A 13,935-nucleotide genomic window follows, 5' to 3' on the forward strand; every position below is an offset into this window, starting at 1 on the left:
GGTCATCCAATACCTCGCCGCGGTCGCCAACTCGCAGTCTCCCGTGAAAGCCAGGGGAAAGCAGCATTCCAACCTGTCCGCGCAGATCCTCAGGGCAAATCCGATCCTCGAAGCCTTCGGCAATGCCCAGACTGTCCGGAACAACAACTCGTCGCGGTTCGGCAAGTTCATCAGAATCCAGTTCAACCGCGACGGTTCGATTGCTGGCGCCTTCATTGACTGGTACCTCCTCGAAAAATCCCGGGTGGTGCGCATCAACGCCCAGGAACGCAACTATCACATCTTCTACCAGCTTCTCAGGGGCGCCGACAGGAGAATGAAGCAGGAGTTCTTCCTGGACGGCCTGGATGTGGAGGACTTCGTCTACACGCGCGATGGGCAAGAGAGCATCGCAGGCGTGTTGGATCGCGAAGAATGGAGCTCCCTTATGGAGGCCTTTACGGTGATGGGCTTCTCCGACGAGGAGCAATCGTCCATTTTGCGCACCATTGCTGCTGTCCTCCACCTTGGCAACCTGTCCGTCGTCAAGGAGAGCCGATCGACAGATCAGGCTCGCCTTGCGCCCGATGCCGAAGACGTTGCTGCCCGGGTGTGCAAGCTCCTCGGCGTGCCTCTGGAGCCGTTCCTCCGCGGTTTGTTGCACCCCAGGGTAAAGGCAGGCAGGGAGTGGGTTGAGAAGGTCCAGACCCCAGAGCAGGTCCGCTTCAGCATCGACGCCCTCGCAAAGGGCATCTACGAACGGGGCTTTGGTGATCTGGTAACCCGAATCAACCGCCAGCTCGACCGTGCCGGTATGGGCCTCGACGACACCACCCGCTTCATCGGCGTGCTGGATATTGCTGGCTTTGAGATCTTTGAGCACAACAGCTTTGAGCAGCTGTGCATCAACTACACCAACGAGAAGCTGCAGCAGTTCTTCAACCACCAGATGTTCGTCCTGGAGCAGGAGGAATACGCGAGAGAGCAGATCGAGTGGCAATTCATCGACTTCGGCAAAGATCTGCAGCCCACCATCGACCTGATCGAGCTCTCCAACCCGATTGGCATCTTCTCCTGCCTTGATGAGGACTGCGTTATGCCTAAGGCCACCGACAAAACCTTCACAGAGAAGCTGAACTCATTGTGGGATAAGAAGTCGCAAAAGTATCGGCCATCTCGTCTGGGCCAGGGTTTCATCCTCACACACTATGCTGCCGAGGTCGAGTACGCGACCGAGGGATGGCTCGAGAAGAACAAGGACCCGCTGAACGACAACCTCACCCGCCTGCTCGCCGCTTCGACCGACAAGCACATCGCCAATCTCTTCGCCGACTGTGCCGATCAGGACGACGAGACCGGCGGGATGCGCAGCAGGGTGAAGAAAGGCCTCTTCCGGACGGTAGCTCAGAGACACAAAGAGCAGCTGTCGAGTCTCATGGCCCAATTGCACCTGACCCATCCTCACTTTGTCCGGTGTATCCTCCCCAACCACGCCAAGCGGCCAAGGCAGTTCAGCGGGCCCCTCGTGCTGGACCAGCTACGGTGCAACGGCGTGTTGGAGGGCATTCGCATTGCCCGGACGGGCTTTCCCAACCGGCTGCCGTTTACCGAATTCCGACAGCGCTACGAGGTCCTCTGCCGAGACATGCCCAAGGGTTACCTCGAGGGACAGGCGGCGGCAAAAATCATGCTGGACAAGTTTGGTCTCGACAAGACCCTCTACCGCATCGGCCTGACCAAGGTCTTCTTCCGCGCTGGCGTTCTCGCCGAGCTCGAAGAGAAGCGCGATGCCCTCATCACGGAAATCACGTCCAAGTTCCAGTCCGTCGCCCGCGGGTACATGCAACGACGGATTGCCTTCAAGCGTCTGTACCGCGCCGAGGCGACGAGAGTCATTCAGCGGAACTTCCAAGTGTACCTCGACCTTTGTGCAAATCCGTGGTGGCAGCTTCTCGTCAGGATGAAGCCCCTCTTGGGCGCAACGAGGACAGCAACCGAGGTGAAGAAGAGGGATGAGATGATCCGCCAGCTGAACGAAAAGATCCAGCACGAACACGCAAACCGGCAAAAACTAGAGGAAGAGAGGCGCAATGTGCACGCCGAGATGCTGCGGATCCAGCAAACCCTCGAGAGCGAGCGCGCCTTGGCGCTGGACAAGGAGGAGATCTTCAAACGCCTGCAACTCCGCGAGGCAGAGCTGGAAGATAAGCTGGCCGGTGCTCTCGAGGACCAGGAGAAGCTCGAAGACCAGCTGGATAGCCTGCTCGAGGCGAAGAAGCGCGCGGAGGAGGACGTGGAGCGGTGTCGAACCCAGCTTGAGCAAGCCGCTGGCATCATCTCGAGATTGGAACATGAGAAGGCCGAACTGGCTGGTCGCGTCGAAGATCTCGAGCGCGCGATCGACGACATCACCAAGGCGCAGTCCGACCGCAGCGAGCAAGAGGCAGCTCTCGAAGGCGAAATCAAGATGCTCCAGAGCCAACTCTCGCTCAAGGAACGCAAGGTCCGAGATCTAGAAGCAAAGTTGCTGAAGACTGATCAAGACCTCGAAGTCAAATTGTTGACCGCTCAGAAAGAGCTTCAGTCCTCGAGGAGCAGGAACTCTCAGCTCAGCGCCGAGAACCGTGAGATCCAAATGCAGCTGGCTCAGCTCTCCAAGACGTCAACGGACTACGAGGATCTGGTCAGAAAGAAGGAGAGCGAGCTGGCGCTTCTACGCTCGGACAATAAGAAGTACGAGATGGAGCGGCGCAGCTTTGAGGACCAGAAGAGGACCCTAAGCACGGAGCGAGAGAAAGCGGTCGAGCGGCTCCGCGAGGTCCAGGCCCAGCTTTCCGCCATGAAATCCCAGCAGGCCCAGCTTGCGAGGGAGGCAGATGACGCCAAGAGGCTGTTAGAGGCTCGACTCTCGGAAGACGCGCAGGCTAACGAGAACCGGCAGGTTCTCGAGTCCCAGATCAGGGATCTCAAGGACGAGCTGTACAAAACACAGATGGAGCTCAGCCGAGAGCGCCAGTCGCGTGATGATGTCCTGCTACTTGGCGAGCACAAGTATCAGACTTTGAAGGACGAGTATGACCATCTGAACGAGTCGAAGATTACCATCGAGAAGGAGCTCTACGCGCAGCAGGACACCCTGCGTCGGACCAAGGAGGCCCGTGCGACCGCGGAGCGAGAACGGGATGAAGCTCGGGAGGAGATCCGCCGGCTTCGTGCCGCCAAGATCCAGGCCGAGGAGGCGCGTCGTGAGGCGGAAATCGTTGGAGAGCGGGCCGCCTTCAAAGTCGCGCGGGAACGAGAAGAGAGCCTCCGCAAGGACCTCGAAGCAGCTCACGAGCGGCTGAAGTGGTTCGAAGCCGAGTGTGCTTCATTGAACCATCAGGTCCAGGATCTGAACAAGATAATTCTTGAGTCCGGCGACTTCGGGCTGAAGAACGACCAGGCGAAGGAGCGGCTGGAGCGCGAACTGCACACCGTGAAGAGCCGCCTTGCTGCGTCCGAAAACGACAACCGCGCACTGCTCAACAAATTGCAACAAAAGGGCCTCGAGATTGCTCGCTCGACGTCGAGAGCAAGCGAAGCCTCGCGCGGCCAGGTGCTCGCCCTGCAGCGCGACAAAGCGAAGCTGGAGGAGCAGAACGCCAAGCTCAACAAGCAGTTGGGCGAATCCCAGGTGACGATCGCCTCTTTGGAGAAGCGCCTTGAGAAACTGCAGCTGAACCTTGAAGACCTCAACCATGAGGTTGCGAGGGAGGTGCAGAGCAGCCGCAACGCCGAGAAGGCCTCGTCCAACTTTACGGTTCAGCTGGCCGAGGCCAACCGCACCATCGAGTCGGAGAGACAGCTTCGAGCCCAGGCACAGGGTACCGTGCGGACGCTGCAGTCCGCGCTTGACGCACGAGATGCGGAGCTTTCCGAGCTCCGGACGCAGCTGCTGAATGCATTGAAGACCGTCGACCCCGAGTCTGTGCCCCCTATTCAGGTGGAAAGCGGCGGCGGAGACAAGTTCCTCAGCAAGAACTTCGACTTGGTGCGGAAGATTGAAGCGCTGCAGCAGAAGCTGCGTGTCCAGACCGCTGCTCGCGCGAACGCTGAGACTCAACTAGCGGAGCTGAGAGCAGCTAGAAGCAGCTCGCCGATTAGACGCGGTGTCGATGAAATCAGCGTTGACGAGGCTCCTTTCAACGGCTCTCCCACACAGAAGCGGTCGAAGCTGAACGGACGCCGCTACACCAACACATCGACGCCGCCTCGTCGGTTCGCAAATACCGATACCGACCACCTTCAAGACTCGGTTCGCTCGGACCGGACCGCAGATACCCTCAGCTTCAACAACCGCATGGACCTCAAAGCCGAGGTTGAGGAACTCCAGAACCAGCTCCAGCTCGCGCAGATGCAGAACCGCCACCTGCAAAGCCAACTGGAGCGCGCATCGGCGGCTCCGGAAGCACTCCCAGACGACAGCAGCCGGTTACGGAAGCTGGAACAGGCGAACGGCAGATTGCAGGATATGCTTGACAAGTCGACGAAGCAAGTGTCTGCGTTGGAGAAAGCGCTGCATTCGGGCGAGCTCTCGCTTCGCGATATCCAGACGAGATCGCACGAGGAGATCCTCGATTTGCTCCAGAGCCAGGAGGAATCCCGCCGGGCTCTTCTGCACGACCATAACGATGCAATTGCGGAGCTGACGGAGATGAAGGCGCACCTTGAGCGGCTGAGACACGACCGGGCGAAGCTCGAGGTGGACTTCCGCGACGCGAAATCGGACCTCCAGGAGATGACGCTCGCGCGGGAGCAGGAAGCGGCGAGCCGTGGGCAGCTGCTCCAGGAGTTTGCCGACCTGCAGATTCGCATGGATGCGGAGACTTCCAAGCTGGCCGACGTGACTGCTAGTCTGAATCTCTACAAGAGTCGTGCGGACGAGTACTTCAGCAAGCTGGAACAGGCGGAGATCGCCGTGCTCAAGGCGACCCGGGCCGAGCAGTTTGCCAAGACGCAGGCGAAGGAGGCGGAGGAGAGCTGCGCGGAGATGATGGCCGAGCGGAAGCGTCTCGAAGCGACGATCGAGGATCTCCAGCATCAGACGCAGACGCTTTCGGAAAAGATCGAGGACATGTCCACCGACCTGGAGGCGGCGATGCAGGCGAAGAAGCGGCTGCAGCACGAACTCGAGGACTACCGCAACCAGCGGGCAAATGACATCGAGGACAAGGAGTCGAGCATGGAGCAGCTCCGCAAGAAGTACCAGGCCGAGTTTGCCGCTCTCACCAAGGAGCTGGATCTCACCCGGGAGGAGAAGCTGTTCAAGCAGGCCGAGATCGCGCGGCTGCGCGAGGAGCTCGACGACCTCCGGTCCAAGTGGGACGACGAGGTGCTCAACAGCTCGACCTGGTCCAAGGAGAAAGCTCGGCTGCAGGCGACGCTCTCGGACGTCGTGGCGTCGCGGGACGAGGCAGTCAGCGCGCACAACGAGGCGCAGGGCAAGATCGTGTCGCTGCTGTCGCAGGTGCGCTCGCTGCGCTCCTCGGTGGACGAGATCACGGCCGAGCGCGACGCCCTGCTGCGCGAGAAGCGGAGCATCGAGTCGCGGCTGGAGGAGGCCAAGGCCGGGCTCGAGGAGCTGGCCAAGAGCGAGAGCCCGTCGCTCCGCAACGCGGCCAACATCGACAAGGAGATCCTCGAGCTCAAGGCCGGCCTCGCGCAGCAGGAGGACATCGCGGCGGCGGCGGTGGAGAAGATGCGGCGCGCCGAGGCGCTCGTGTCGGAGATCCAGAGGGACATCGTCGCCGAGCGCGAGGCGAGCGCCGAGCTGCAGAAACAGAAGGCCGCCCTCGAGAAGTCGCTCAACGAGGTGCAGCTCAAGCTGATCGACCTCGAGACTAAGGGTTACTCGACGGCCAGCCAGGACATCAAGTTCCTGCACAAGCGCATCCAAGAGGTGAGTTTATCCAGGAAAAGAAAAAAAAAAAATCACCCCATCCTTTCCTGCTAACACGTTGGGCCACAGCTCGAGTCGCAGCTCGAAGAGCACGAGACGGAGCGCAGCAAGGAGGCGCGCTCGGTGCGCAACGTCGACCGCGTGGTCCGGGACCTGCAGGCGCAGGTGGAGCGCCGCGACAAGCAGAACGCCCAGCTGGCCGACGACGTCGCCCGCATGCGCGACAAGGCCGACAAGCTGCTCAAGACCATCGAGGAGCTGCAGGCCTCGGAGAGCAACGCCGAGCTGGCCGCCCGCCGCGCCGAGCGCGAGCTGCGCGAGGAGCGCGAGAAGGTCCTCAGCCTCGAGCGCGAGCTCGAGGGCTGGCGCGCCAGGGTCGAGAAGGGCGGCGCCGCTGCCGCTGCCGGCGCCGGGAGTGTGTTTGGCGGTAGCGTGAGGGGCAGGCATGCTGCTGCTGCTGGTGGTGGTGGTGGTGTGGGATGGGCTGGCGAGGAGAATGTCAGGATTCCCCAGCGCAAGAGCAGCCTTAGCAGGGTTCCGAGCTTGACGAAGGGGTTCTTGTAGGCTTGTGGCTTGTTTGGTCGTGTGGGGAGAGGGACTTGGGGAACGGGGTCATTGCTTTTGAGTCTGGGTAGCTTGTCTAGGTGCGCTAAGGCCATGGGCATTCTTGGTTGGGTTTAATACGAGTGGTGGGCTTGGTGTGGGTGAGGGTGTTCTGCATATTGGTAGTGGGAATGTTCTGGGCATGCCTTTTCGTAATGTACCAGCTCTTGTTGTCATGAGGGCATGGCAGTGCAGTGCGGGAGTGGCAACGTGCAAGTCATCGCCGTCTTTGTCGGTCAGTGTAGTCATGTCTAATGTTGGTATTAACTATGATAAGCCCGGCTGTGTTGAGCAAAGCCTAGGAGGAAATTTCCTACAACAATCTGGACAGTAGGTATGCATATGTGCATTTCGCGGGCTCCCCGGCGCCTGCGGGACTCCGGGGCGCCAAGGCGCCCGGTGCTGGGATGGCTCGGTTCTGAGTACCCTGGTTCGAACAGTAGTCATACGCAACACAGGGAGGACCGGGGGCAGTTAGGACTGGGCCTTACGCACTCCAACAAGGTGGCTACGAATTTGGTTATAATGATGAGCCTATAATATCTTCGGGTGAACGGAGGAGCTCGCTTTCTTTCTTGCTAACCGGCTCTGGAGCGTTCTTAGCGCCGACCGTTCGGGCAGGACATGGATAGCTGAAAGGGACGAACAGGCCGAAGAAGAGAAGGAAAAGACGATGGGAAAAGGAGGGAGAAAGGAGAACAGGCGGGTATGTATGTATGTACAACGGAATCCGTACAGGATCCATCTTCGCCTGCTAACCACTACCTGGCTAATGCAGCAACTTCTTGACAATACCGCAAGCATGATGACGGCTTGCTACTGCCCCACCGTCACTGGCTGGAATTCACTTTCATGTTGCCTTGTTCAGAGCGTTTGAAATGCCGTCTTGGTCAAAACCATAGCTAGTCGCCGCTCCAACTTTGCCCCCCGAACTATCGGCTGGCGCAGAGAGGATCTGCATGCCACGGTGGAGTATGGCAGATTGTCAGTGTATATACGTACACAGGCCCAAGCTTCATTGTTTTTAGGTTCATATTTCTTGTAGCGGATCATGGTATATACAGAGGGAAGTGCCTCGATTCGGGCACTCAAACACTGTGTGGTGTTATGTGCGGATTACTTGGGACTTGGTTGCTTCGGTGACGGAGGTAAACAAGCCCCTGAATGGCGTTGCAGGTGTGTGCTGCCGAGGTGAGCGCCAAGGTCAAAAAAACCACTGTGACTGTTGGGAAGGGACGGTTTCAAAGCTTTGCAGTCAGATAGGCATATAGCCAGGGAAGCTCTCATTCATGTACACAGTATGCCGGGAGGCAGACAGGTGGGGTCCCCCAGGTTGGACAGCGTCTGGTGGGATGGGCAAGGGAGGGGTGTTAACTGCTCGAAGGAAGAACCCCTGGGATGGAAAAGTCCATGCGATTCCCACTGCCTTCATCCATAAGCTATTGTTGAATAGCTTTTCAAGGAGCGTTGTGTCCAGAAGAGAAGACTTCCCTTTTCCCTTTTCCTTTTCTCTGTTCTTTTCTCTCCCAAGGTACGCTCTCGATATCCGACCCAAAACGGCAACCCAGCTGGGCTGCACCGCGTTTGTGCGAGTATCAGCGGCAGGATATGGGAATCATTTAATCTCTCTCGCGTGCTCGCCAGATTGCATACCAAGTCCCCGCCACCACCAGCGGTACTCTCTCGCTCAATGCCTATCTATGTGTATGTTGTGAGCCCCTGCCCAGTCGTCTGCCGCGGCCCCTAACGCCATGAGCCGCAACGCTCACGCTAGCCTGTGTAACCCAGGCGGTTGCATTCCATTCCGATTCGCGGCTCGGCCTGGCCAGGGCCCTGCATTAAGCGCGATGGTTGCACTGCATGGCTGCATGGTTTTGCCCCTTGCCGCCTTGCCGCCTTGCCGCTTTTTCCAGACCGCGGGGTTACACGTGTGCACCCATTGACTTCGGGCCGTTTCACCGCAGCACACCGAATGGGCGGCTCGGAATCTTGTTCGAGTCCGGACCTGCACGGGATACGGACGAAAACAGGGGGGTATCGGGGAGCTTGTGATTAGCAAGGGGGGATAGCAGGGTAGGGGTGGTGCACCCGGAGTCCGACGAACCCTCAGCCGAGAATTCTTTTCGTATATGCGTCTGTAACGAGTACTGGGTGTGACCAAGCCAAGCATGGTGCTAAAATTCGAGCCATTGTCCTTCCTGGAACTTACCTACCTATATCTGGTGTTCACTATCTACAGACCGGTCATGTAAGCGAGGTGTAATGATCAGCGAGGTGTAATAATCAGTGACGTAAGACTCCTCTCACCGAAAACCCTCCGCATCTGAAGCGGCACAGGAGAGGCATCCAGATTCCAATCGTCATACACAAAGAATTCGGGCGATTAAAGCGGCAACTGTCCCATCACGTCGATGCAAACTCCTTCCGCATCAGGAGACGCCCGCCTAGAAAGGGAGATCGAGTGGCACTCATTGACGCTTGGCCTGGCCGCGGAACCGGCTGACCGGGGCACTTCTGCTCGGTCAGCCGAGCATTTCTCGGGCCGGTGAGGGCCGCTCAGAGCCGCTGACTGAGGTCGGCCGCCGCCTTTCAAATGCCAGGAGCCCCATGAGGCCCCCGGTGTGGGCAGACAAGGTCGGAGGTGGTACGAGACAGCGGCCGCGACGCGTGACCGGGTGGCGACGCGTCGACCCACGCACTTCGCGGCTGATGCCTGCTGGAGGCCTCGTCTCAGTTGATAGGTGTCGGCTCACAGACCTTTGATTCATCTTGAGCTCGTGTTCCAGCCGTGGAGTGGTCGTCATCGCCCGGCGGGCCCGCGCTCAAACACTACCTCGCTGATCCGCCCGGCCGAAAGCGCGGGATTTAATCGTAAACATAAGCCGCGCGGCAATCGAATTGGCCAGAGGCCCAGAATTCCATTGAGTGGGCAAGGCATCAGCGAAATCTGAGTGGAACGAGGCAACCAACAGATTTCACCGAGCAACCCGTGCCCACCTGCGTGCCATCCTGGGTGCCATCCTGCCCAGCCATCTGCGTGCCATCCTGGGTGCCATCCTGCGTGCCCGCCTGCACGCGCGCCTGCGTGCCATCCTGCCGCAGGAGAGGGGGCAACTAAAACTACCTACCGTAGGTGCATGTGGAGCCCCCTGGTACCCCACCCATCCATACATCTGCGAATTACATAATGTGCAGGCAGTCGTGAGCACCTTCCTTACATAAGGTACCTTTATGAATATTCGATCTGCGGCGTTGTTGATGCGACCGGCCGAATTGCGTTGATGCTTCAATTACGGAATACCACTGTCCGCCTTCGTCCTTCGTTCTCCCGTTTGTTGGTCGCCATTAACCATGGTTGCGTACCTAGTTAAGGTAACGTCAGCTACCTACCTGCTAACAGGTTCGGTTCAGTCCGCCAGCCGGGGCATGCCGCTGCAGCGCGACCGCTTGACAAGGTAGGTATGCATGGAGATGGTTCGCGAGCCGATCGATCCTGCAGGCACCTCGTCTCCAACGAGCCCGAAGCAAAGGTTCCCCGCCTCCCAGCCCTCGTGTACACTACTGTGTACACACGCAGCAAGCTTGTTCGGTCGATATGCCGAGGTTGACGGCACGGTGGGTTAACTTGTGGAGGCCCTTCACTAGTGTACTGTGAAGGTTTTAAGGTTGCCTTGTGCTGCCTTCGCCTCGGCGGGCGGCCTGTGCTCTGGGCGTACCTGGGGTGACAGGAAGAATGGAGAATATCGCTGCCGGTGTTGGAATGGAGGTACGACGGGCTACAGTGGAGAATGGGTATTTTCACTAGGGTCCCGTCACCGTTGGCTGGTTCAGGCAGCCAAGCAACCATCCCACCAACCCACCAGGAGTCTATCAATTCAAGCCTTTCAGCCGCTCTTCTTCACCGGGCAACGAAGATCCCCACTTTGCCTTTCGGCAGCCCCTTCAGCCGCCGGGCGGGCGAGTGGAGTGGAGAATGCCGGTCGATGCCGGAGGTTTCAGATCGAGCAGCTTGGGGTCGCACAGCAGACGCCCGGCTGAGCCGCATGGAAACGATAGTTAAAATTGGTGGGATAGTGAATCGGTTTTGTCACTTTTCTCTCCCATTAATATTGTGACGAGTTCGTGTGATTCGCCCTGCATCTATGGAATACAATGCCCGGTGCTGCGGTATTGCGGGGTGACGTCAAGGGTTGATTGGCAAGCAGAAAGGCAGGCAAGGCACCCAGACGGGAAGAGAAAATGAGACAATCACTTGGCACGGACGCAATTGTCTCGCAGCCTTGCGAGATGAAACTCTCTGACATCGGATGAAACCAAACAACCTACCCGACCAGCCGCGCATCGGTGTCACGATTGTGATACCTTCCCCCAACTCAGAGATGATCTCATCCCCAAGTCCTTCCCGCGCCTCGCGGACGGGTGACGAGGCCCAAGTGTCGGCCTCACAATTAGAGGGGCTTGCGGTTGCCCGTCAGGTAAGACAGCGCACGGTCGGGTACAGCCGCAAAACACAAAAACGAAACTGCGCTGGACGCGCCCGAGCACGGCAGCGAGCCAGCAGCTTCAAGGTGTCCCGGGCGATGATGTCGGTGTGGACGGGAGGTGACAGTGGGTTGATGCCGGTTGGCAAGGCAGGTTGCAGTTGAATTTCGTTTGCATCGACGGAAGGGCACAGTCCCACCTAAACAGGACATCCGCGGGATTAAACTTTGTGGGCGCAAACGAAGGCAACCACAATAGTTGACTCAGATCAGCGGACGAGGGAAGAAAGTTTGGAGAGGGTTGGCGTTGAAGCTTCGCAGCGGCTCGAACCCGGAGAATGCGAATCTCCCATGACAAGCAAACAAAGAGTTTTTCCACTAATAAAAGTGCGCCAACTATAAATGTACCAGCTGTCCGCAAGCACTGCGCAAAAGAGGTGGATAATCTATTCCGTACACCGCTGCGTGGCGCCTGGTAATCGAGGCGAACCGCAAGGCGAGCGACGGGTCAGTGAAAGTGCTCCACAATGGACTGAATTACTATATTAGGAATACGTTCGAAGTGCGTGTGCTATACATAACTCATCTGGAGAGTTACTCCCAGGAACTCAAAACATAACCCCGGAAAGTCGCAGGCTGCTCTTCCGTCGCTTCTCCGGCCACTACACTCCACTACACGACAATGAGGGGCTTGCTTGACAGCAGATATCTTGATGACGTGGGCCTTCGGACTGGACACAGGAGGTCGTCCATCGGGTGTCATTGCAGATGCGACCCGCAGCTCCTTCCCTGCCAGCGTTGTCTCTAAGGTGGGGGGACAGAGAGCAAAAAGCAGCGACGTTTTGCCGGAAAGCGCAGAAAAGGAAAGCCGCAGCGACGTCGCAAGGGATGACTGTTTGGAAACCATCGAGAGATGGCGGTGATCAAACTATTGAAAGACATTCCTGGTCGTGGACGCAGTCTGCGCTGCGCTGGACAGCTCAACTTTCTTCAGGCTACGGTGGGGGGAAATCGAACGGGTGGTTGAGGTGAGCGGTGAAGGGGCCGGCTGTCATCTGATTGAACGGACCAGGATCGCCAGGGTTTTCTATTCTCAAACATGCAGCTCCGGAAGCCGGCACGGTCTCCGAGTCGCGGATGAGTGTGCAATTGGTCTAAATTCTCCGATGACCTGCCAGGGATTGCAGTTGAGCGACAAGTAGGGTTGTTCGCAGATTTGCTGGAGTCCCTGAAGATGCCCGACAGCACTCGGAAGGCACAGGTCATTTTGACACTTTGAACTGCCACAATCCAACCATATCAGAAGACTCGCAGCGGCCACCGTGGGAACTTGATATCACCCTTCAAGCATTGGGCGATCCAAACCACTGTCCTGCAAGAACTCCCATCAGCCAAGGCGTCCGCTGTGGGAGGCAAACAATTCCAGGTCAGAGATGAGCGCGCCCAGGCTGAGCAGGGCTGCAGACAGTTGAGCTGGTCTCCGGGAGGCTCATGCACTTGCACGATAGGCGACACCTTGCTGTTGCCTCACCGCAAGTGGCAGAAGGCACAGATGCATTCTCAATGAAGGGCCCCTTCCAGGCCAGCGAGGGAGAATCGGGAGCAAACACTCTCCTCAGCCGCACCGGCTTTCCCATCGCAGCAGCGGAGCTTCGCGATGCGAAAGGCGGAGAAGCGCCACCAGCAGGCACCCGTGTCGACAGGGGATCAGCGGCAGGCAACAGAGGGAGACCGTGCCCAGTCGACATTGTTGTGTCCCTGTGAACCAACATTGCCGGTCCCCAATGACATCAAGTCAACGGATAGCGAAGCCGTGGTGGAAGTCTGCTGCCCTGGGCTGGTGTGCCTCATCGCGGCGGAACGTCGGGCGGCCAGTCGCGCCCCGGAAGCGCTTCGTGTCATTGGAACGCAGTAAACACCAATTGGCCGGTATGAACCGCCTGGTGTGACTTAGACCGTTCGCGAAACCTTGCCACGGCCAGTCAGCGGGGAGAAACAGGTTTTGGTCCCACGGGTGCCTATTGCTCCCTGTTCCGTGAACGTCAGCATGTGCCGCATCTGAGCCGCGTAGAGTCATCCACACACGGCATTCCATCGGGGACGAGCCTGGAACTTCCAGCCACGAAGCTGCCTTAAGTTCGAGCCGTCGATCGCTAGGCGGAACATGCCCTCTCACCGAAAGTCGACAGTCTTCTCAAGCCCCAATATCTCGACCTGGCAACGTCCACAAGGCGAGGCAGAAGTGCCGCTGAGTCACGCGCCGGAGAGAGAGGCTCCGCAACATCAGGTTGACGAAGAACATCGTCGCCAGGAATTTGGTGCCTAAAAGCGCACAAATGAGATGCCACCACACATTGGACAGCTCGATGGCATGTTTTCGGCTCGCTGAGGGAATTGATTGGCAATGCCGCTCCCCGTTCACCGCCTCGCCTTGTGTTGACTGGTCAACATTCGTGCTAGCCCGTTCGAGATCATCGGTCTCCGAGAGTACAGCCCTTGTGAAGATGGACCGCTCAGCGAATCATGCTTGGGAGTGGACGCTGTCGAAACAAGGCAACCCTGCCTCCTCTGGGCGGCCCGATATCTCATGGAGTGACATCGACGAATTCCATCTCGACATGTTTCCTGTTGGGAAAGCTGCTTGCGTCGTCGTCGAGTCGAGGTTAGGAGCCTTGCCGGCAATCGATCAAAGGACGGGGCACAAGAGCTCGCTGGAGTCGTCGTCAGTTTCGCCACAGCTCAGTTCTCGAAGCCGCCACATACCGTGAGCTGTGTCAAGGTTAACTGCGGTGTGGTATGCTCCCTCCCACTTGACTTCGCCTTTGCCAGTCAACTCCGCCGTGCCGCGTAGTCCAGCCAGAGATCGGCGCCAAGTTCATTGAGTTCATCAGTGATTGGAAAACTGAAGACGAAGAGACCTAGCCACTCGGGAGA

At 58.3% G+C, this 13,935-nt stretch overlaps 1 protein-coding gene across 1 annotated transcript; it reads left to right on the plus strand.

Moving 5' to 3' along the window:
- The first annotated feature begins 5,917 nt into the window (after nucleotides 1–5,917).
- On the plus strand, nucleotides 5,918–6,865 carry THITE_2112812 (uncharacterized protein). The gene has a single exon (XM_003651936.1). It carries the CDS (start codon nucleotides 6,134–6,136, stop codon nucleotides 6,479–6,481), a length of 348 nt encoding a protein of 115 aa, XP_003651984.1. The 5' UTR covers nucleotides 5,918–6,133; the 3' UTR covers nucleotides 6,482–6,865.
- Nucleotides 6,866–13,935: the final 7,070 nt, after the last annotated feature.

The sequence above is a fragment of the Thermothielavioides terrestris genome, chromosome 2 (assembly GCF_000226115.1).
Source record: "Thermothielavioides terrestris NRRL 8126 chromosome 2, complete sequence".
Classification (NCBI taxonomy): Eukaryota; Fungi; Ascomycota; class Sordariomycetes; order Sordariales; family Chaetomiaceae; genus Thermothielavioides; species Thermothielavioides terrestris.